The sequence below is a fragment of the Saccoglossus kowalevskii genome, chromosome 3 (genome assembly GCF_978046115.1).
Source record: "Saccoglossus kowalevskii chromosome 3, keSacKowa6.1, whole genome shotgun sequence".
Taxonomy (NCBI): Eukaryota; Metazoa; Hemichordata; class Enteropneusta; family Harrimaniidae; genus Saccoglossus; species Saccoglossus kowalevskii.
Window position 1 is genome coordinate 27369150 of NC_140643.1, and position 27452 is coordinate 27396601.

At 39.3% G+C, this 27452-nt stretch overlaps 1 protein-coding gene across 1 annotated transcript; it reads right to left on the reverse strand.

Moving 5' to 3' along the window:
- Window positions 1–777: 777 nt before the first annotated feature.
- LOC144345053 (poly(U)-specific endoribonuclease-B-like) lies at window positions 778–27254 on the reverse strand. The gene is made up of 3 exons (XM_085496547.1): window positions 26540–27254; window positions 2473–2606; window positions 778–1208 (listed from the first exon to the last, which is right to left on the reverse strand). Exons 1-3 carry the CDS (start codon window positions 27171–27173, stop codon window positions 954–956), a joined length of 1023 nt encoding a protein of 340 aa, XP_085352673.1. The 5' UTR covers window positions 27174–27254; the 3' UTR covers window positions 778–953.
- Window positions 27255–27452: the final 198 nt, after the last annotated feature.

The following is a 27452-nucleotide window of genomic DNA, read 5'->3' on the forward strand; positions in this document are numbered from 1 at the left end:
ATAATATTGATGGACAATCAATGGTGACCCACCATAATACTGGTGGAATGTCAATGGTGACCCTCCATAATATTGATGGACAATCAATGGTGACCCACCATAATATTGATGGACAATCAATGGTGACCCACCATAATATTGATGGACAATCAATGGTGACCCACCATAATACTGGTGGACTATCAATGGTGACCCACCATAATATTGATGGACAATCAATGGTGACCCACCATAATATTGATGGACAATCAATGGTGACCCACCATAATACTGGTGGAATGTCAATGGTGACCCTCCATAATATTGATGGACAATCAATGGTGACCCACCATAATATTGATGGACAATCAATGGTGACCCACCAAAATATTAATGGACAATCAATGGTGACCCACCATAATACTGGTGGACTATCAATGGTGACCCACCATAATATTGATGGACTATCAATGGTGACCCTCCATAATATTGATGGACTATCAATGGTGACCCACCATAATACTGGTGGAATGTCAATGGTGACCCACCATAATATTGATGGACAATCAATGGTGACCCACCATAATACTGGTGGAATGTCAATGGTGACCCACCATAATATTGATGGACAATCAATGGTGACCCACCATAATACTGGTGGAATGTCAATGGTGACCCACCATAATATTGGTAGATAACCTAGCATAATATTTCCACACAATTGTTGAAGACCCAACATAAGTAAATGAAAATCCATGATTAAACAAGGAACTGAGATGAGCTGACGGGAGAAAGACATTTCGGTAATAGTAAGACATGTGCGCTATGAACAGCTACTATTATTTGAATATTTAACAATATTTAATTATTATTGAATTCCGAGTGTTTTAAAATCGAGTGATATGGAATCATATGCGGCTCAGGAAATCAATAACAAGAATTACTATCTTAATTGAACGTAACGTCTTTTCATTCTAATCTTCCACAACAAAGGATATGGTGAGGACGCTGTCCCCGTTTGGCATATTTGTTTGGCAGTAGAGGTCAATATTGTGAGACCCCATGCGAATATAACTATGCCCTTCTTTACATCCTGCCATGAATGCCGCTGTATAGAGGGCGATGTCAAAGCCAGGTGTGCTGCCTACAATTGTACTTCCCTGAGGTCTGACGATAGTGTCTCCAAACTTCCATTGAATATTCATTATCTGTTTGTCGTTGCTTGGGCACTGAAAAAAAAGGTGAATCATAATTAGGCTCGCATAGAACAATATTGGCAAGCAGGATATTTTTCAGTCATGCTATGACTCTGTAATGGTAAGTTTATTATATTACTATAACGCTTATGATGTAATAAAATGATTTGAAGATGGTATCTAATATCTATCAAATTTGTTCGGAACTACAATTCAGTACATGTATATGATTCTATGTTTCGTAGGGGTTTGACAGTGTAACAGATTTTGAAAAAAAATATATTCGTTTTATAAAGGGTAAAAAGGCATTTTCTTACTCTTTCTTTCCTATATTTTTTTAACTTATGATTCATGGTTTGAATATTTAAGGACATGCTGGTTGGAAATTAATATTTAGATCCCCTATTATACTTTTATTATTTATCTATATTGTTATCTCTATATTGATATACTTTTAGATCACTCCCCCTTCCTCAACTACCCTTGTCAATATACGAAGATAATGTATTCATCTGCTATATCAACATGAAATCAACATGATCAATAGCTACACATTTGAATACAACGTGCTATTTTCTCGTAATCATAAATTAAATACTAGAATGTGAATATTTATCTAAAATAGAATATAGGGAAGCGATCTAACTTAAAATTACATAAAAGGAACATAAATGGGAACATAATAGTATAATGTGTATATACTAGAACAGGGAATTCCAAGTAATTGGCATTTTATCCCAAGCGAATTCTTGAACAATCATCATTCAGATTCACGGTTAACCAACTTAAACAGATTATCAAAGACACATCAAATGTATAAGAGGCTAAGCGCAGTGGTCTGAAGCAATTTAAAGACTTTGACAGTCAAACACAATTTGTGGTCATTCCGGATACAAAAAACAAACAAACACGAACAATTGTGACCAACTTCATTAAGCTGTGTAGAAATTATCAATTTAATTTTGAACAGAATAAAGATATTTCCATTTTTTTAAATAATAATAAAAAAGATTCCTTTCTAGTCATATATACAAATGCATGAATGAACTTTTGATCAGGTTCATTCTGTGGCATTCTGCATATGTGAGCACTTTTAGAACAATATAAGAATATCTTTTTCTTAACCTTCTTAATTATATGATATATTTAAATTTAACGAATACTTATCATATAGCCAATGTGAAACTGTTGAATGTATCGGGCTTATACAAGTAATTTACTGAAACAATAGCAGATGACTTTTTTTCTACTGCCTTCTAACATCAACTTTACCCAATAAAAATAAACGCATGTGCACCTGTCTTCCGGCGATTCCTCTATATCCAATCTGGCCACTCTTCTCCAACATATAGTATCTAATCCAGTTGTGTATACCGGTGATGCCTTCTTCTATTACCATTTTCTTGCCACTCTTATCGAATTTCAAACCACCTAAAAAAAATGTCAGACATATTCTTCACATCGAAAATGCAAGCACAATTCAATTCAATAAATATCATGTTCCCTGTCTTTTGCAGTTTGAAACTTATTGTGGATAAGCAATGATAACTTGTGACATGTCATACTGTTAATCGACATAATCAGTTGAGTATGATTCTGAATTGTCAGGCAAAGTGACCTATATTACCACCATGTATTATCATCATTTATTATTACAAATTTGAATGATGTCGACCCAGGCATGTCTAAAAGGACATCTAGGACGAAATGGCAACTATTCAGTCAAATTTGATGAAAATAAACCATATATATCTATACACACACACACACACACACACACACACACACATATATATATATATAGCTAATAATACATCCAATAACGTGATGGCACACTATTTCATAATTTCAAAATCTGTCACCCGTAATCTGTACCTGTTACCAGCATAGGTATAATTAATTTTCCTTTATGAATTGGTGGATATGTGTACACATAGGTCTGTCTAGTTGATATTAAACACACGAGCCTGTCGAGTGAATCCATGAACACTGAAACCTGTCTAGTTGATATTAAACACACGAGCCTGTCAAGTGAATCCATGAACACTAAAACCTGTCTAGTTGATTATAAACACACGGGGCTGTCAAGTGAATCCATGAACACTGAAATCTGTCTAGTTGATTATCAACACACGGGACTGTCAAGTGAATCCATGAACACTAAAACCTGTCTAGTTGATTATAAACACACGGAGCTGTCAAGTGAATCCGTGTACACTGAAACCTGTCTAGTTGGTTATAAACACACGGGGCTGTCAAGTGAATCCATGTACACTAAAACCTGTCTAGTTGGTTATACACACACGAGGCTGTTAAGTGAATCCATGTACTCTGAAACCTGTCTAGTTGATATTAAACACACGGGGCTGTCAAGTTAATCCATGTACACTGAAACCTGTCTATTTGATATTAAACACACAAGCCTGTCAAGTGAATCTATGTACACTAAAACCTGTCTAGTTGATATTAAACATACGAGCCTGTCAAGTGAATCCATAAACACTGAAACATTTCTAGTTGATATTAAACACACGGGGCTGTCAAGTGAATCCATGTACACTGAAACCTGTCTAGTTGATATTCAACACACGAGCCTGTCAAGTGAATCCATGAACACTGAAACATTTCTAGTTGATATTAAACACACGAGCCTGTCAAGTGAATCCATGAACACTGAAACATTTCTAGTTGATCTTAAACACACGAGCCTGTCAAGTGAATCCGTGTACACTAAAACCTGTCTAGTTGATATTAAACACACGAGCCTGTCAAGTGAATCCATGAACATGGAAAAACATTTCTAGTTGATATTAAACACACGAGCCTGTCAAGTGAATCCATGAACACTGAAACATTTCTAGTTGATAATAAACACACGAGCCTGTCAAGTGAATCCATGTACACTAAAACCTGTCTAGTTGATATTAAACACACGAGCCTGTCAAGTGAATCCATGAACACTGAAACATTTCTAGTTGATATTAAACACACGAGCCTGTCAAGTGAATCCATGAACACTGAAACCTGTCTAGTTGATATTAAACACACGAGCCTGTCAAGTGAATCCATGAACACTGAAACATTTCTAGTTGATATTAAACACACGAGCCTGTCGAGTGAATCCATGTACACTAAAACCTGTCCAGTTGATATTAAACACACGAGCCTGTCAAGTGAATCCATGAACACTGAAACATTTCTAGTTGATATTAAACACACAAGCCTGTCGAGTGAATCCATGTACACTAAAACCTGTCTAGTTGATATTAAACACACGAGCCTGTCAAGTGAATCCATGAACACTGAAACATTTCTAGTTGATATTAAACACACGAGCCTGTCAAGTGAATCCGTGTACACTAAAACATGTCTAGTTGATATTAAACACACGAGCCTGTCAAGTGAATCCACGAACACTGAAACCTGTCTAGTTGATATTAAACACACGAGCCTGTCAAGTGAATCCACGAACACTGAAACCTGTCTAGTTGATATTAAACACAAGAGCCTGTCAAGTGAATCCATGAACACTGAAACCTGTCTAGTTGATATTAAACACAAGATCCTGTCAAGTGAATCCATGAACACTGAAACATTTCTAGTTGATATTAAACACACGAGCCTGTCAAGTGAATCCATGAACACTGAAACATTTCTAGTTGATAATAAACACACGAGCCTGTCAAGTGAATCCATGTACACTAAAACCTGTCTAGTTGATATTAAACACACGAGCCTGTCAAGTGAATCCATGAACACTGAAACATTTCTAGTTGATATTAAACACACGAGCCTGTCAAGTGAATCCATAAACACTAAAACCTGTCTAGTTGATATTAAACAAACGAGCCTGTCAAGTGAATCCATGAAGACTGAAACCTGTCTAGTTGATATTAAACACACGAGCCTGTCAAGTGAATCCATGAACACTGAAACATTTCTAGTTAATATTAAACACACGAGCCTGTCAAGTGAATCCACGAACACTGAAACCTGTCTAGTTGATATTAAACACACGAGCCTGTCAAGTGAATCCACGAACACTGAAACCTGTCTAGTTGATTTTAAACACAAGAGCCTGTCAAGTGAATCCATGAACACTAAAACCTGTCTAGTTGATATTCAACACACGAGCCTGTCAAGTGAATCCATATATACTAAAACTTGTCTAGTTGATATTAAACACACGTGCCTGTCAAGTGAATCCATGTGTACTAAAACTTGTCTAGTTGATATTAAACACACGTGCCTGTCAAGTGAATCCATGCATACTAAAACCTGTCTAGTTGATATTCAACACACGAGCCTGTCAAGTGAATCCATGTACACTGAAACCTGTCTAGTTGATATTAAACACACGAGCCTGTCAAGTGAATCCATGAACACTGAAACATTTCTAGTTGATCTTAAACACACGAGCCTGTCAAGTGAATCCGTGTACACTAAAACCTGTCTAGTTGATATTAAACACACGAGCCTGTCAAGTGAATCCATGAACATGGAAAAACATTTCTAGTTGATATTAAACACACGAGCCTGTCAAGTGAATCCATGAACACTGAAACATTTCTAGTTGATAATAAACACACGAGCCTGTCAAGTGAATCCATGTACACTAAAACCTGTCTAGTTGATATTAAACACACGAGCCTGTCAAGTGAATCCATGAACACTGAAACATTTCTAGTTGATATTAAACACACGAGCCTGTCAAGTGAATCCATGAACACTGAAACCTGTCTAGTTGATATTAAACACACGAGCCTGTCAAGTGAATCCATGAACACTGAAACATTTCTAGTTGATATTAAACACACGAGCCTGTCGAGTGAATCCATGTACACTAAAACCTGTCTAGTTGATAATAAACACACGAGCCTGTCAAGTGAATCCATGAACACTGAAACATTTCTAGTTGATATTAAACACACAAGCCTGTCGAGTGAATCCATGTACACTAAAACCTGTCTAGTTGATATTAAACACACGAGCCTGTCAAGTGAATCCATGAACACTGAAACATTTCTAGTTGATATTAAACACACGAGCCTGTCAAGTGAATCCGTGTACACTAAAACATGTCTAGTTGATATTAAACACACGAGCCTGTCAAGTGAATCCACGAACACTGAAACCTGTCTAGTTGATATTAAACACACGAGCCTGTCAAGTGAATCCACGAACACTGAAACCTGTCTAGTTGATATTAAACACAAGAGCCTGTCAAGTGAATCCATGAACACTGAAACCTGTCTAGTTGATATTAAACACAAGATCCTGTCAAGTGAATCCATGAACACTGAAACATTTCTAGTTGATATTAAACACACGAGCCTGTCAAGTGAATCCATGAACACTGAAACATTTCTAGTTGATAATAAACACACGAGCCTGTCAAGTGAATCCATGTACACTAAAACCTGTCTAGTTGATATTAAACACACGAGCCTGTCAAGTGAATCCATGAACACTGAAACATTTCTAGTTGATATTAAACACACGAGCCTGTCAAGTGAATCCATAAACACTAAAACCTGTCTAGTTGATATTAAACAAACGAGCCTGTCAAGTGAATCCATGAAGACTGAAACCTGTCTAGTTGATATTAAACACACGAGCCTGTCAAGTGAATCCATGAACACTGAAACATTTCTAGTTAATATTAAACACACGAGCCTGTCAAGTGAATCCACGAACACTGAAACCTGTCTAGTTGATATTAAACACACGAGCCTGTCAAGTGAATCCACGAACACTGAAACCTGTCTAGTTGATTTTAAACACAAGAGCCTGTCAAGTGAATCCATGAACACTAAAACCTGTCTAGTTGATATTCAACACACGAGCCTGTCAAGTGAATCCATATATACTAAAACTTGTCTAGTTGATATTAAACACACGTGCCTGTCAAGTGAATCCATGTGTACTAAAACTTGTCTAGTTGATATTAAACACACGTGCCTGTCAAGTGAATCCATGCATACTAAAACCTGTCTAGTTGATATTCAACACACGAGCCTGTCAAGTGAATCCATGTACACTGAAACCTGTCTAGTTGATATTCAACACACGAGCCTGTCAAGTGAATCCATGTATACTGAAACCTGTCTAGTTGATATTAAACACACGAGCCTGTCAAGTGAATCCATTGTACACTGAAACCTGTCTAGTTGATATTAAACACACGGGGCTGTCAAGTGAATCCATGTACAGTGAAAACTGTCTAGTTGATATTCAACACACGAGCCTGTCAGGTGAATCCATGAACACCGAAACATTTCTAATTGATATTAAACACACGAGCCTGTCAAGTGAATGCATGAACACTGAAACCTGTCTAGTTTATATTAAACACACGAGCCTGTCAAGTGAATCCATGTACACTGAAACCTGTCTAGTTGATATTAAACACACGAGCCTGTCAAGTGAATCCATGAATACTGAAACCTTTCTAGTTGATATTAAACACACGAGCCTGTCAAGTGAATCCATGTACACTAAAACCTGTCTAGTTGATATTAAACACACGAGCCTGTCAAGTGAATCCATTAACACTGAAACCTGTCTAGTTGATATTAAACACACAAGCTTGTCAAGTGAATCCATGAACACTGAAACATGTCTCGTTGATATTAAACACACGAGCCTGTCAAGTGAATACATGAACTCTGAAACATTTCTAGTTGATATTAAACACACGAGCCTGTCAAGTGAATACATGAACTCTGAAACATTTCTAGTTGATATTAAACACACAAGCCTGTCAAGTGAATCTATGTACACTGAAACCTGTCTAGTTGATATTAAACACACGGGGCTATCAAGTGAATCCATGAACACTGAAACATGTCTGGTTGATATTAAACACACGAGCCTGTCAAGTGAATGCATGAACACTGAAACATTTCTAGTTGATATTAAACACACGAGCATGTCAAGTGAATACATGAACTCTGAAACATTTCTAGTTGATATTAAACACACGAGCCTGTCAAGTGAATACATGAACTCTGAAACATTTCTAGTTGATATTAAGCACACAAGCCTGTCAAGTGAATCCATGTACACTAAAACCTGTCTAGTTGATATTAAACACACGAGCCTGTCAAGTGAATACATGAACTCTGAAACATTTCTAGTTGATATTAAACACACGAGCCTGTCAAGTGAATCCATGTACACTGAAACCTGTCTGGTTGATATTAAACACACGAGCCTGTCAAGTGAATCCATGTACACTGAAATCTGTCTAGTTGATATTAAACACACGAGCCTGTCAAGTGAATTCATGTACACTAAAGCCTATTATTGTTATTATTATTATTATTATTGTTATTATGTTTTCTAGTATGTCCTTTTGATCTGCTGTTTTACAGTTCTAATGCCGGGTCTTACTCAGAGACTTGAGGCTAAAAAGGAGGAAGACACAAAACGATAACCACACACACAAAACGTACCAAATCATTAGCAACAACATATAGGAAGTCTAAGTTGATAACTTTTTTTCAGCAGGTGCGCAGTGCTATTAAAAACAATTTTCTGTATCTCTTGCAGACTTGGGTTTCCAGGATTGTCAACATGTTTTAGGGTGTTTTTGTTGACAAGACCAGGTGCTCCAACTACCACGGGTACGATCATTGTTTTTAAGTGCCACATTCAGTCTTTGTACTTTTTAAATTCCTTTGCTAGTACATTTCTGTCTGTAGAAATGTCAATCATCATACAGGTTTTTTCATTGTGATCCTTTATTATGATATTTAGTCTGTTAGCTTGGATGGTTCTGTCAGTATGTAAATCAAAATCCCACAAGATGGTAACGTGTTCGTTCTCAACAACTTGCAATGGTTTGTATTCATACCACGTATCAGCATAGGGGGACCAAAATGCTGGCATATTTTCCAATGGATATACTGACCAACGCAGTCATTCCTGTTTGTCTATTCGTTTGGTGTTAGTACCGAATATCCAGAGACTAGATGATCAATAGTCTCATTATATTGATCACAAAACCGACATTTAGGGTCTGCACCATTTCTGAGTACATTGCTTGGTAGTTCCTGGTAAAAAGGCTTTGATCTTGTGCAGCGATGATAAAACCCTCTGTTTCAGCTTTAAGCCCAGCTCCGTGTAGCCACTGATGGGTGTTTAATTTATCTACATCAGCGTTTTGCGTACGGGTTGGGTACTGTTCATGTAAAGGTTTGTTTTCCCATCGTTCCTTGATTAACTTGAGTCCTTCTGCTTTCACTGCCAGTTTTACTTTCTCTGCCTTTTTGGTACACGAAATATCATCATCAGCATTTGTTTCAATGTTGAGCTCTTGTGTAAACTTTCTACTCTCCTTCTTTATGGAATGTGCTCTTTTGCCAGTTTCATGAAAATTTACAAGTTGTAGCATCCAGTCTTGACTCAAATCGATGTATTTATATAACCCCATTGTAGTGATTTCATAAGTAAGCTCTAGTTGGATATGTCCCCTCCCACCATCTTTTCGAGGGATGTATAGCCTATCAACGTCTGATTTTGGATGATGCATTATATTCACGGTGACCAGTTTCCGAACTTTAGTACATGTATCCATTTTCTTGATATCTGGTAGATTTCAGTTGATGATGTTGAAGCTGTATATAACCACTGGTACAGCAAGGGCGTTAATCGCCTCGATTCTGTTTGCAAAATTCAACTCTTTTAGCACTTCCCCTACTCGTCTGTAGAATTCCTTCTTGACCTTTTCTTTCATAGCGGCGTCTTGTATACTTTTGTCTTCATTGACTCCAAGGTATTTATAGACCTCCTCCTGTTCGATGTTATGTATAAGACTATCATCACCAAGATTAACGTTAGTTGAGTGGACATGCTTTCCTCTTTTAAATGTTGCTTTAGCACATTTATCTAATCCAAATGACATTCCAATGTCATCGCTAAACTGTTTCACAGTTTGCAGCAGTCCTTCTAAATCTTCGTCATCTTAAGCAAATAACTTGATGTCGTTCATGTAGAAGAGGTGGTCAATAAATTCGTCACTAATGTTATACCAATATCCAGTGTTCTTAAGTTCTAACGAAAGAGGAATTAATTATTATTATTATCATTATTATTATTATTGAGGTTGGTAAAAAGACTGTTTATATTTCTCTGAATGAAATGAAATAATAAATGGTAGTGATTATGGGCACTATATACGTACCATACATACATATGTAAAACAGTGTAAGTTTCAAGAAGCAATCTATATAATATTAAAAAGTTATAGTGATGCATAAAAAAGAAATATTCTATTGTCTACTTTCACAATAGAGTACATTGAATTTCAAGTCCCACTGAAATACTCATACCCAACCTTCAATGTCTGACAAATCAGAACAAAATACTTCATTTGAAAGTTGGTGATTCTCAGCTACACACTGGATTCATTGAATATGAATTGTGTTCAGTATTTCTGTGAGGGCATGCAGTGGATAACTTGAACCAAGGATTCACCACTGCGAGGTATTACATGATGAAGATGACATACATGCTGGCTGAAGTAAAATCCGTACAGAATGTCAATGCCCAAGAATTAATGATGGGACCCTGTCATATCACGTGATTGTTAAAGATTCAGCCTTCCTGCCCAATATATGACAAATCTTCATGTTGTATTCAGTGAACGTGAACGTTACAAATGCAAAGAAAATTAGTTACTATGCAGTGACAATGGTATTGCATATTATGGCGAGGCTGTATCGTACATCATGACAAGGTTTTAATAGACCATGATGAGATTTCTCCATCGCTTGAGAACTATATCATCGTTACTTGCTTACACTTAATTCATCATGACCTTGTCAAATTGCACTTTAGGTCAGAGATATAAATTCGTATGCTGACTAAAGATAATCTGAGATCTCACAAACATTGAGCTCAATCTTGAACGAAATTCACACTAATGAGTATGCCACAGTCATGCTGGAAAGAGGAAACGCGATAAAACGAATCCAGCTGGTCACGCAAAAGCCTGGCTCAGAGAATGCACTCTGCTTATGAAATCAGGCGTTTTGCTTTCTCAACAAGTGTAGCTTCCTATCTGACCACCATCACAAGTGTATAAACAGGGATCGCCAAATTGTCAACATACTTGATGAAGATCTGTAGTCCACCCACTCAATGGCAATGATGAACTCTTTCTTACCACCCACAGAGTTCGGCTTCACCAGCCACTATATATTAAAAAATGTTATGGTCATCAAGTACATGATTCTAACGTCTTGTTCATGTGACAGTCAAAATGTCAAGCAGATGGAAGACCCCCCCCCCCAAAGTTGTGGCGATACCAAATTCATATTTAACCATGATAATTCAAAGTTTGGAAGCCTCGTAGAAATACTTGAAAATGGTACTTTTATGAAGACACCGAGTCATATAATCTGTTGAAACTTGTACTACATGCTTCTCATAAATTGACAACCGTTTGGCCAGGTGAGTTCATGAAACTGGACTATATGTATCAAAGACTCAAAAGACATTTGCACTTGAACCACATTCTGATGTCTCAGTAAGATTACTCGACAAGCCATTGATTGCTTTTGATATATACTACGGATATATTTGATAACATTAGGAACATTAAACATTTTATTCTGCCTTCATGACAATCATGAGATCTGTGTAGTCACAGCATTTCATGTAACAACGCCCTCAAATTCTTTTTCGTCAACAACCGTATTCAGGCACAGTAAAGACCAACTCCTCACTCACACTCAATGGATAGAATTTGCACCATGAATACACCTCTCTTATAGTGTTATAGTGGTGTGGGAGCCCCCTATCTCATGATAAGCTACAGCCGAAATTTGATGAGCTTGAACAATGAATTCATGTTCGTCTCTCATTCTTCAATCTTTTCACTGTCTTCGTGGATGTTTGCAACTACGGCAAGCCACAACTTCATGTCAACAACTTTACTTTATGTCTTACATAAACAGTATTCTTTGCCAGATTGATCTTACCAAGGCTTTCTACCAGATCTTCCTTATACATTGGTCACAGAAATATAAAGTAACCCCATTCAAAGGTATTTGCATCAACGTATCTTGTGCTATGGGGATGTCAGGGTCTGAGACTGCATATGTTAATGTATCACGTGCTTGGAAACCTTTTTGAGGCTGTGCCATCAGCAATCCTTAAACATTGTGAATGTCACCTACACAAGTTAGCAATGATTTGTGCCTGTCTGCCCGACTACCATCACAATACCTGGTTAGGTATAGAACCATGCAAGCCATGTACATGTACTCCAGCTGAAAAGGTACGCAATCTACGTTCATTTATGAGCTTATAATGTTCTATCCAGAGTTCTACCTCTTGTGTAGTTGTCTATAGAATAACAAGATAGCATCTATTGGTCAGATGAGCTTTACGATTCTTTTCAGATTGCTCAGGCAGCATTATCATCAGATCGGAATACCACACTTCCCAGTTACACAGATCAGACACTGCCATAAAAAAATACAGTGTTAGGTCCCCTATGTACGTTCCCCGCAGTGATAAGCTCCACCACAGAGTTTTGTTTAGCTCCAAGCTCAGAGGATATAAGGCAATGTGGTTCACATGTACAAGCATTTTGGCACATACATCATTCAGTCCAGTCACCAACAATGTGTAATAAAAGACAGTAAACCATATGTACAGGCATACAGACAACTGTATAAAAGCAAATTTCACATGTAACAACTTTCTTCTCCCGTGTTAACCAATATCAAGTCAATTTGTGTCATCTGGCAGGCAAGGACAATACTCCTTCAGACTTGGCACCAGTACATTTCTTTGAGAAACAGAGGAACATGCAGCCAGTAGGGGTGTGCAGACTTATGGTGCAAAATTCCCATCTCAGCAAGAGAACCCACCCATCCAAAAGCATTAATGATGCTAAACGGTGCCTCAGCAATGTTACCATTGGTTACACTAGTTTAGCGCTGCAACTGCAGTGTCTGGCTGTAGTCTGACTTTAACATAAAACAGGTCTGTCTCCATACTGGCGCAGCTATGAGGGAAGCTTGTGAAAGATGCAAAAGAACCTTGGGAATGATCAATTCTAAAATCCATGATGTGATTGATAGATTCATGAAATAATTCAGGTAGTGTAAATAATATTATTTTCACATAACAAAACTGTCAACTAAAGAGTAATAGTAACAAGAACATATGTCAAAAATAAAGCAGAGAATCAATATCTTGCCTATCAATTGAATGCTTAGATGAGAAATTTGAAATGAAATAATGATAATAAAAGATAAGGAATACGGAATGCTAAAATACGTGTTTAAGGCAGGATGACATAGTGTGTGGTGCTAGATAATGGTAATGTGACGGGGGTTATTGGGAAACACATATAATATATATGTAAGAGAAACTTTACAAAGATTCACACAATGTATCTAAACTTTTGTTTAGTCTTGTTTATCTCGTTAATATGTTTCATGTGCATGGAGTTAGACATCATGAGTCATGAACGCATGTGTCAAAAAGACCAGGTATATATATATCAGGTGCACAGTGTACACAGAGTTATGCATCCATGTTTTAAACTGGAAACCAACATTTGTAAATGTCAAAGCGTATATATTATCACTGCAGTATCGTACATTTTGCCGGCCATCGTTGAAGTGAATAAATTGTGCAATAAATTGGCGAAGTGAATAAATTGCGCAATGACATGTCCACCAAATCTGTGGTCTGATACAAAGTGTGTCCGGATTTATGCACCTATATGTCATAAATAGCGGTTGCAGAGTGAATACGGAGTTATGCACCAATATGTCACAAATACCGGATGCACAGTGTATACGGACTTATGCACCCATATGTCACAAATACCAGATGCAGAGTATATACGGAGTTATTCACCCCATGTCACAAATACCAGGTAGAGTATAAACGGAGTTATGCACCCATATGTCACAAATACCAGATGCACATTGTATACGGAGTTATACACCTATATGTCACAAATACTAGATGCAGAGTGTATGCGGAGTTATACATCCATACGTCACAAATACCAGGTGCAGAGTATATACGGAGTTATGCACCCATATGTCACAAATACCAGGTGCAGAGTATATACGGAGTTATGCCCCCATACGTCACAAATACCAAGTGCAGAGTGTATACGGAGTTATGCCCTCATACGTCACAAATACCAGGTGCAGAGTATATACGGAGTTATGCACCCATACGTCACAAATACCTGGTGCAGAGTGTATACAGAGTTATGCACCCATACGTCACAAATACCAGGTAGAGTATATACGGAGTTATGCACCCATACGTCACAAATACCAGGTGCAGAGTATATACGGAGTTATGCACCCATACGTCACAAATACCTGGTGCAGAGTGTATACAGAGTTATGCACCCATACGTCACAAATACCAGGTACAGTATATACGGATTTATGCACCCATACGTCACAAATACCAGGTACAGTGTATACAGAGTTATGCACCCATACGTCACAAATACCTGGTACAGAGTATATACGGAGTTATGCACCCATATGTCACAAATACCAGGTACAGTATATACAGAGTTATGCACCCATACGTCATAAATACCAGGTGCAGAGTATATACGGTGTTATGCACCCATATGTCACAAATACCAGGTGCAGAGTATATACGGAGTTATGCCCCCATATGTCACAAATACCAGGTACAGTATATACAGAGTTATGCACCCATACGTCACAAATACCAGGTGCAGAGTATATACGGAGTTATGCACCCATATGTCACAAATACCAGGTACAGAGAATATACGGAGTTATGCACCCATATGTCACAAATACCAGGTACAGAGTATATACGGAGTTATGCACCCATATGTCACAAATACCAGGTACAGAGAATATACGGAGTTATGCACCCATATGTCACAAATACCAGGTGCAGAGTATATACGGAGTTATGCACCCATATGTCACAAATACCAGGTACAGAGAATATACGGAGTTATGCACCCATATGTCACAAATACCAGGTGCAGAGTATATACGGAGTTATGCACCCATACGTCACAAATACCAGGTGCAGAGTATATACGGAGTTATGCACCCATATGTCACAAATACCAGGTGCAGAGTATATACGGAGTTATGCCCCCATATGTCACAAATACCAGGTACAGTGTATATACGGAGTTATGCACCCATACGTCACAAATACCAGGTGCAGAGTATATACAGAGTTATGCACCCATATGTCACAAATACCTGGTGCAGAGTATATACGGAGTTATGCACCCATATGTCACAAATACCAGGTACAGAGTATATACGGAGTTATGCACCCATACGTCACAAATACCAGGTGCAGAGTATATACGGAGTTATGCACCCATACGTCACAAATACCAAGTGCAGAGTGTATACGGAGTTATGCACCCATACGTCACAAATACCAGGTACAGAGTATATACGGAGTTATGCACCCATACGTCACAAATACCTGGTACAGAGTATATACGGAGTTATGCACCCATACGTCACAAATACCAGGTACAGTATATACGGAGTTATGCACCCATACGTCACAAATACCTGGTACAGTGTATACGGAGTTATGCACCCATACGTCACAAATACCAGGTGCAGAGTATATACAGAGTTATGCACCCATATGTCACAAATACCAGGTGCAGAGTATATACGGAGTTATGCACCCATATGTCACAAATACCTGGTGCAGAGTATATACGGAGTTATGCACCCATATGTCACAAATACCTGGTGCAGAGTATATACAGAGTTATGCACCAATATGTCACAAATACCAGGTACAGTATATACGGAGTTATGCACCCATATGTCACAAATACCAGGTGCAGAGTATATACGGAGTTATGCACCCATATGTCACAAATACCTGGTGCAGAGTATATACGGTGTTATGCACCAATATGTCACAAATACCAGGTACAGTATATACGGAGTTATGCACCCATATGTCACAAATACCAGGTGCAGAGTATATACGGAGTTATGCACCCATATGTCACAAATACCAGGTACAGAGTATATACGGAGTTATGCACCCATACATCACAAATACCAGGTACAGTGTATATACGGAGTTATGCACCCATATGTCACAAATACCAGGTGCAGAGTATATACGGAGTTATGCACCCATACGTCACAAATACATGTACCAGGTACAGTATATACGAAGTTATGCACCCATATGTCACAAATACCAGGTACAGAGTATATACGGAGTTATGCACCCCTACGTCACAAATACATGTACCAGGTACAGTATATACGAAGTTATGCACCCATATGTCACAAATACCAGGTGCAGAGTATATACGGAGTTATGCACCCATACGTCACAAATACCTGGTGCAGAGTATATACGGAGTTATGCCCCCATATGTCACAAATACCAGGTACAGTATATACAGAGTTATGCACCCATACGTCACAAATACCAGGTGCAGAGTATATACGGTGTTATGCACCCATATGTCACAAATACCAGGTGCAGAGTATATACGGAGTTATGCACCCATATGTCACAAATACCAGGTACAGTATATACAGAGTTATGCACCCATACGTCACAAATACCAGGTGCAGAGTATATACGGAGTTATGCACCCATATGTCACAAATACCAGGTACAGAGAATATACGGAGTTATGCACCCATATGTCACAAATACCAGGTACAGAGTATATACGGAGTTATGCACCCATATGTCACAAATACCAGGTACAGAGAATATACGGAGTTATGCACCCATAAGTCATAAATACCAGGTGCAGAGTATATACGGAGTTATGCACCCATATGTCACAAATACCAATAACAGAGAATATACGGAGTTATGCACCCATATGTCACAAATACCAGGTGCAGAGTATATACGGAGTTATGCACCCATACGTCACAAATACCAGGTGCAGAGTATATACGGAGTTATGCACCCATATGTCACAAATACCAGGTACAGTATATACAGAGTTATGCACCCATACGTCACAAATACCAGGTGCAGAGTATATACAGAGTTATGCACCCATATGTCACAAATACCAGGTACAGTATATACAGAGTTATGCACCCATACGTCACAAATACCAGGTGCAGAGTATATACAGAGTTATGCACCCATATGTCACAAATACCAGGTACAGTATATACAGAGTTATGCACCCATACGTCACAAATACCAGGTGCAGAGTATATACGGTGTTATGCACCCATATGTCACAAATACCAGGTGCAGAGTATATACAGAGTTATGCACCCATACGTCACAAATACCAGGTGCAGAGTATATACGGAGTTATGCACCCATATGTCACAAATACCAGGTACAGAGAATATACGGAGTTATGCACCCATATGTCACAAATACCAGGTACAGAGTATATACGGAGTTATGCACCCATATGTCACAAATACCAGGTACAGAGAATATACGGAGTTATGCACCCATATGTCACAAATACCAGGTGCAGAGTATATACGGAGTTATGCACCCATATGTCACAAATACCAATAACAGAGAATATACGGAGTTATGCACCCATATGTCACAAATACCAGGTGCAGAGTATATACGGAGTTATGCACCCATACGTCACAAATACCAGGTGCAGAGTATATACGGAGTTATGCACCCATATGTCACAAATACCAGGTGCAGAGTATATACGGAGTTATGCCCCCATATGTCACAAATACCAGGTACAGAGTATATACGGAGTTATGCACCCATATGTCACAAATACCTGGTGCAGAGTATATACGGTGTTATGCACCAATATGTCACAAATACCAGGTACAGTATATACGGAGTTATGCACCCATATGTCACAAATACCAGGTGCAGAGTATATACGGAGTTATGCACCCATATGTCACAAATACCAGGTACAGAGTATATACGGAGTTATGCACCCATACATCACAAATACCAGGTACAGTGTATATACGGAGTTATGCACCCATATGTCACAAATACCAGGTGCAGAGTATATACGGAGTTATGCACCCATACGTCACAAATACATGTACCAGGTACAGTATATAAGAAGTTATGCACCCATATGTCACAAATACCAGGTACAGAGTATATACGGAGTTATGCACCCCTACGTCACAAATACATGTACCAGGTACAGTATATACGAAGTTATGCACCCATATGTCACAAATACCAGGTGCAGAGTATATACGGAGTTATGCACCCATACGTCACAAATACCTGGTGCAGAGTATATACGGAGTTATGCCCCCATATGTCACAAATACCAGGTACAGTATATACAGAGTTATGCACCCATACGTCACAAATACCAGGTGCGGAGTATATACGGTGTTATGCACCCATATGTCACAAATACCAGGTGCAGAGTATATACGGAGTTATGCACCCATATGTCACAAATACCAGGTACAGTATATACAGAGTTATGCACCCATACGTCACAAATACCAGGTGCAGAGTATATACGGAGTTATGCACCCATATGTCACAAATACCAGGTACAGAGAATATACGGAGTTATGCACCCATATGTCACAAATACCAGGTACAGAGTATATACGGAGTTATGCACCCATATGTCACAAATACCAGGTACAGAGAATATACGGAGTTATGCACCCATAAGTCACAAATACCAGGTGCAGAGTATATACGGAGTTATGCACCCATATGTCACAAATACCAATAACAGAGAATATACGGAGTTATGCACCCATATGTCACAAATACCAGGTGCAGAGTATATACGGAGTTATGCACCCATACGTCACAAATACCAGGTGCAGAGTATATACGGAGTTATGCACCCATATGTCACAAATACCAGGTGCAGAGTATATACGGTGTTATGCACCAATATGTCACAAATACCAGGTACAGTATATACGGAGTTATGCACCCATATGTCACAAATACCAGGTGCAGAGTATATACGGAGTTATGCACCCATACGTCACAAATACCAGGTGCAGAGTATATACGGAGTTATGCACCCATATGTCACAAATACCTGGTGCAGAGTATATACGGAGTTATGCACCCATATGTCACAAATACCAGGTACAGAGTATATACGGAGTTATGCACCCATATGTCACAAATACCAGGTGCAGAGTATATACAGAGTTATGCACCCATATGTCACAAATACCAGGTACAGTATATACAGAGTTATGCACCCATACGTCACAAATACCAGGTGCAGAGTATATACGGTGTTATGCACCCATATGTCACAAATACCAGGTGCAGAGTATATACGGAGTTATGCACCCATATGTCACAAATACCAGGTGCAGAGTATATACGGAGTTATGCACCCATATGTCACAAATACCAGGTACAGTATATACAGAGTTATGCACCCATACGTCACAAATACCAGGTGCAGAGTATATACGGAGTTATGCACCCATATGTCACAAATACCAGGTACAGAGAATATACGGAGTTATGCACCCATATGTCACAAATACCAGGTACAGAGTATATACGGAGTTATGCACCCATATGTCACAAATACCAGGTACAGAGAATATACGGAGTTATGCACCCATATGTCACAAATACCAGGTGCAGAGTATATACGGAGTTATGCACCCATATGTCACAAATACCAATAACAGAGAATATACGGAGTTATGCACCCATATGTCACAAATACCAGGTGCAGAGTATATACGGAGTTATGCACCCATACGTCACAAATACGAGGTGCAGAGTATATACGGAGTTATGCACCCATATGTCACAAATACCAGGTGCAGAGTATATACGGAGTTATGCCCCCATATGTCACAAATACCAGGTACAGAGTATATACGGAGTTATGCACCCATATGTCACAAATACCTGGTGCAGAGTATATACGGTGTTATGCACCAATATGTCACAAATACCAGGTACAGTATATACGGAGTTATGCACCCATATGTCACAAATACCAGGTGCAGAGTATATACGGAGTTATGCACCCATATGTCACAAATACCAGGTACAGAGTATATACGGAGTTATGCACCCATACATCACAAATACCAGGTACAGTGTATATACGGAGTTATGCACCCATATGTCACAAATACCAGGTGCAGAGTATATACGGAGTTATGCACCCATACGTCACAAATACATGTACCAGGTACAGTATATACGAAGTTATGCACCCATATGTCACAAATACCAGGTACAGAGTATATACGGAGTTATGCACCCCTACGTCACAAATACATGTACCAGGTACAGTATATACGAAGTTATGCACCCATATGTCACAAATACCAGGTGCAGAGTATATACGGAGTTATGCACCCATACGTCACAAATACCTGGTGCAGAGTATATACGGAGTTATGCCCCCATATGTCACAAATACCAGGTACAGTATATACAGAGTTATGCACCCATACGTCACAAATACCAGGTGCGGAGTATATACGGTGTTATGCACCCATATGTCACAAATACCAGGTGCAGAGTATATACGGAGTTATGCACCCATATGTCACAAATACCAGGTACAGTATATACAGAGTTATGCACCCATACGTCACAAATACCAGGTGCAGAGTATATACGGAGTTATGCACCCATATGTCACAAATACCAGGTACAGAGAATATACGGAGTTATGCACCCATATGTCACAAATACCAGGTACAGAGTATATACGGAGTTATGCACCCATATGTCACAAATACCAGGTACAGAGAATATACGGAGTTATGCACCCATAAGTCACAAATACCAGGTGCAGAGTATATACGGAGTTATGCACCCATATGTCACAAATACCAATAACAGAGAATATACGGAGTTATGCACCCATATGTCACAAATACCAGGTGCAGAGTATATACGGAGTTATGCACCCATACGTCACAAATACCAGGTGCAGAGTATATACGGAGTTATGCACCCATATGTCACAAATACCAGGTGCAGAGTATATACGGAGTTATGCCCCCATATGTCACAAATACCAGGTACAGAGTATATACGGAGTTATGCACCCATACGTCACAAATACCAGGTGCAGAGTATATACGGAGTTATGCACCCATATGTCACAAATACCTGGTGCAGAGTATATACGGAGTTATGCACCCATATGTCACAAATACCAGGTACAGAGTATATACGGAGTTATGCCCCCATATGTCACAAATACCAGGTACAGTATATACAGAGTTATGCACCCATACGTCACAAATACCAGGTGCAGAGTATATACGGTGTTATGCACCCATATGTCACAAATACCAGGTGCAGAGTATATACGGAGTTATGCACCCATATGTCACAAATACCAGGTGCAGAGTATATACGGAGTTATGCACCCATATGTCACAAATACCAATAACAGAGAATATACGGAGTTATGCACCCATATGTCACAAATACCAGGTGCAGAGTATATACGGAGTTATGCACCCATACGTCACAAATACGAGGTGCAGAGTATATACGGAGTTATGCACCCATATGTCACAAATACCAGGTGCAGAGTATATACGGAGTTATGCCCCCATATGTCACAAATACCAGGTACAGAGTATATACGGAGTTATGCACCCATATGTCACAAATACCTGGTGCAGAGTATATACGGTGTTATGCACCAATATGTCACAAATACCAGGTACAGTATATACGGAGTTATGCACCCATATGTCACAAATACCAGGTGCAGAGTATATACGGAGTTATGCACCCATATGTCACAAATACCAGGTACAGAGTATATACGGAGTTATGCACCCATACATCACAAATACCAGGTACAGTGTATATACGGAGTTATGCACCCATATGTCACAAATACCAGGTGCAGAGTATATACGGAGTTATGCACCCATACGTCACAAATACATGTACCAGGTACAGTATATACGAAGTTATGCACCCATATGTCACAAATACCAGGTACAGAGTATATACGGAGTTATGCACCCCTACGTCACAAATACATGTACCAGGTACAGTATATACGAAGTTATGCACCCATATGTCACAAATACCAGGTGCAGAGTATATACGGAGTTATGCACCCATACGTCACAAATACCTGGTGCAGAGTATATACGGAGTTATGCCCCCATATGTCACAAATACCAGGTACAGTATATACAGAGTTATGCACCCATACGTCACAAATACCAGGTGCGGAGTATATACGGTGTTATGCACCCATATGTCACAAATACCAGGTGCAGAGTATATACGGAGTTATGCACCCATATGTCACAAATACCAGGTACAGTATATACAGAGTTATGCACCCATACGTCACAAATACCAGGTGCAGAGTATATACGGAGTTATGCACCCATATGTCACAAATACCAGGTACAGAGAATATACGGAGTTATGCACCCATATGTCACAAATACCAGGTACAGAGTATATACGGAGTTATGCACCCATATGTCACAAATACCAGGTACAGAGAATATACGGAGTTATGCACCCATAAGTCACAAATACCAGGTGCAGAGTATATACGGAGTTATGCACCCATATGTCACAAATACCAATAACAGAGAATATACGGAGTTATGCACCCATATGTCACAAATACCAGGTGCAGAGTATATACGGAGTTATGCACCCATACGTCACAAATACCAGGTGCAGAGTATATACGGAGTTATGCACCCATATGTCACAAATACCAGGTGCAGAGTATATACGGAGTTATGCCCCCATATGTCACAAATACCAGGTACAGAGTATATACGGAGTTATGCACCCATACGTCACAAATACCAGGTGCAGAGTATATACGGAGTTATGCACCCATATGTCACAAATACCTGGTGCAGAGTATATACGGAGTTATGCACCCATATGTCACAAATACCAGGTACAGAGTATATACGGAGTTATGCCCCCATATGTCACAAATACCAGGTACAGTATATACAGAGTTATGCACCCATACGTCACAAATACCAGGTGCAGAGTATATACGGTGTTATGCACCCATATGTCACAAATACCAGGTGCAGAGTATATACGGAGTTATGCACCCATATGTCACAAATACCAGGTGCAGAGTATATACGGAGTTATGCACCCATATGTCACAAATACCAGGTACAGTATATACAGAGTTATGCACCCATACGTCACAAATACCAGGTGCAGAGTATATACGGAGTTATGCAACCATATGTCACAAATACCAGGTACAGAGAATATACGGAGTTATGCACCCATATGTCACAAATACCAGGTACAGAGTATATACGGAGTTATGCACCCATATGTCACAAATACCAGGTACAGAGAATATACGGAGTTATGCACCCATATGTCACAAATACCAGGTGCAGAGTATATACGGAGTTATGCACCCATATGTCACAAATACCAATAACAGAGAATATACGGAGTTATGCACCCATATGTCACAAATACCAGGTGCAGAGTATATACGGAGTTATGCACCCATACGTCACAAATACCAGGTGCAGAGTATATACGGAGTTATGCACCCATATGTCACAAATACCAGGTGCAGAGTATATACGGAGTTATGCCCCCATATGTCACAAATACCAGGTACAGAGTATATACGGAGTTATGCACCCATACGTCACAAATAACAGGTGCAGAGTATATACGGAGTTATGCACCGATATGTCACAAATACCTGGTGCAGAGTATATACGGAGTTATGCACCCATATGTCACAAATACCAGGTACAGAGTATATACGGAGTTATGCCCCCATATGTCACAAATACCAGGTACAGTATATACAGAGTTATGCACCCATACGTCACAAATACCAGGTGCAGAGTATATACGGTGTTATGCACCCATATGTCACAAATACCAGGTGCAGAGTATATACGGAGTTATGCCCCCATATGTCACAAATACCAGGTACAGTATATACAGAGTTATGCACCCATACGTCACAAATACCAGGTGCAGAGTATATACGGAGTTATGCACCCATATGTCACAAATACCAGGTACAGAGAATATACGGAGTTATGCACCCATATGTCACAAATACCAGGTACAGAGTATATACGGAGTTATGCACCCATATGTCACAAATACCAGGTACAGAGAATATACGGAGTTATGCACCCATATGTCACAAATACCAGGTGCAGAGTATATACGGAGTTATGCACCCATATGTCACAAATACCAGGTACAGAGAATATACGGAGTTATGCACCCATATGTCACAAATACCAGGTGCAGAGTATATACGGAGTTATGCACCCATACGTCACAAATACCAGGTGCAGAGTATATACGGAGTTATGCACCCATACGTCACAAATACCAGGTGCAGAGTATATACGGAGTTATGCCCCCATATGTCACAAATACCAGGTACAGAGTATATACGGAGTTATGCACCCATACGTCACAAATACCAGGTGCAGAGTATATACGGAGTTATGCACCCATATGTCACAAATACCTGGTGCAGAGTATATACGGAGTTATGCACCCATATGTCACAAATACCAGGTACAGAGTATATACGGAGTTATGCACCCATACGTCACAAATACCAGGTGCAGAGTATATATGGAATTATGCACCCATACGTCACAAATACCAAGTGCAGAGTGTATACGGAGTTATGCACCCATACGTCACAAATACCAGGTACAGAGTATATACGGAGTTATGCACCCATACGTCACAAATACCTGGTACAGAGTATATACGGAGTTATGCACCCATACGTCACAAATATCAGGTACAGTATATACGGAGTTATGCACCCATACGTCACAAATACCTGGTACAGTATATACGGAGTTATGCACCCATACGTCACAAATACCAGGTGCAGAGTATATACAGAGTTATGCACCCATATGTCACAAATACCAGGTGCAGAGTTTATACGGAGTTATGCACCCATACGTCACAAATACCAGGTGCAGAGTTTATACGGATTTATGCACCCATATGTCACAAATACCTGGTGCAGAGTATATACGGAGTTATGCACCAATATGTCACAAATACCAGGTACAGTATATACGGAGTTATGCACCCATACGTCACAAATACCAGGTGCAGAGTATATACGGAGTTATGCACCCATATGTCACAAATACCAGGTGCAGAGTATATACGGAGTTATGCACCCATATGTCACAAATACCAGGTACAGTATATACGGAGTTATGCACCCATACGTCACAAATACCAGGTACAGTATATACGGAGTTATGCACCTTACCTGGGGTGCAATAAGAGATTGATCGACAAAACATATTTATCAATCTCTGTCATATTTTATAAGTATTTTCAGTTGAATATCTGGTGACACATTGCCGCTAGTTACATGTATTCCCGTGAAATAAAACTGTTGACAAACAACCGGAAATACACCCACTTGACCTGAATGTATACCAATCGAGCACTACATGGGTAGAATATATTAACGTTATCCGGTTATGTAGCCCGACAATGTGATTTACAGATGACCACATGCATTCACGTCACAGTAGATATATGATCCATGTGTGATCCAGCATGGTACACGGGGGATTCGTCGTCTGTCATTATGAATTTAAATATACGTACATTCCTCAGTATTGTATACAAAGTAGATGTGATGGTCTACGTATGTACTAGACTAAATGGAATTCAACGTACGCGGATCATCTATGGATATAGGGGGGAGGGGTGATTTAACCTCCAAATGGCTAACAAATATACGTATACATGTGCCATTGTATGCGACAACCCCGTCGACCTAGTTACAACGGAATAAGATTTTGTTATTAATTAAATTCGAAGTCAAAATATCTCTTAAAATAGCCCATAATGCGTTCTAACTCGTAAATTTGATGGTATCTCAGCGATGTGTCCATTATTCTGTTTAATTATAGACGTCGCAATCCAACTGATGACTACGTCACACACGTTGATATACTAATATTACGGACATTGCACAGCACAATGCTAATTTGTTGACCCCATCGTTACTAAACTACAATCGCCGATGAGCAAGTTCATGTTAATACGCGTCAACAGCTTTGTATATGAGATCACTATCGCTGTACTGCAACGAGTATGTGCGTGGCAGTAAACAGTAATGTAACAGTCGGTGTAGCCACATATATCGATATACTAATACAATGCAATGAATTGATTCAACCACAGAAATACCAAGTGTTATCATGGGTAAGTCGCACGTAACGGTAACCGTGGTATCACATTTATTTTTAAATGGGTATGGTAACATGTGCGCATGACAGAACAAGAATGGATTTATGGGTTTGAGGGTTTTACAATCCTATAGCCATGTGACCTTTGTATTTCTGGCTTACCAACAAACACTCGTTGAAAAGCACAGGAAACGCCAGATGGGGTGTTATACGGGCAAAACCACAATTCTCTCAGCTTGTCTTTAAATTGGGTGATGTCATTCCCTACAAGCTGTGTTTCCACCAAGAATGAAAACAGACGTTTGCACGGAGGTTCGCCGATGATGATGTCTAGAAACTTCCCAACCTGCTCCTGGGTTTCTTCGGCGTCATAGTTAACCTCTGAAACTCCAAATATTTTCAGTAACTCTACGAAGTTTTTATACGACTCTTTTTTAAATATGTCTTCATTAACATATTGAAACATACAACAGACCACAGGAAAGGCAGCTGCTCCCTGCGCGGCGTCCGCGTCCTCCTCGCTGCTACCATCATCTGCAAGACGTGGGGAGATGCTGTAGTGTGTTCCTGCGGTCAGACGTTCGTCCAATTCCCAGAGGTGCCGACAGAGCAGCAGGAATTTCCCATTGCTTTGAGGAAGCTGTTCTCTGGCGTTGAATAGAGCAGTTAAAAATTCGTGACTCATATAACACCGCCCTAGAAGTCGGGATTTCAAGCACACAATTTGTATGTAGGTAACCCTGTCTTCGTACAAAGAATGGCCCCGTCTTTTGCAGTAGGCACACCACGTCCTCATCACTTTGGTCGCCAGGACGACGGCGAATATTCGGTAAAAGTCGTGGGCGGATAAATGTAAACGATTTTGTTGCGTTAGTACGCCTCAGATATAGATTGGGAATTCCCCTTCCACGGAAATGACATCACATTAACAAAATGCCTCAAAAATGACCAAAATAAATAGTATATTCTCAGTCTAGACCAAAGAGTTATATTTGTACTAATATCAACGGAATTATACGATCGGTCTGAATTTTGTTCATGTTTCTTTTCATATTCAACATGACCTACATTATGT

What these genes read in the sequence shown, in the direction of transcription:
- LOC144345053 (XM_085496547.1), bottom strand. Translation starts at nt 27,173, where the DNA reads ATGAGGACGTGGTGTGCCTACTGCAAAAGACGGGGCCATTCTTTGTAC. An exon ending in TTTTCAACGAGTGTTTGTTG is followed by an intron (nt 2,607 to 26,539) that starts GTAAGCCAGAAA and finishes CATTTTTTTTAG; the next exon opens with GTGGTTTGAAATTCGATAAG. An exon ending in GAGGAATCGCCGGAAGACAG is followed by an intron (nt 1,209 to 2,472) that starts GTGCACATGCGT and finishes CTTTTTTTTCAG; the next exon opens with TGCCCAAGCAACGACAAACA.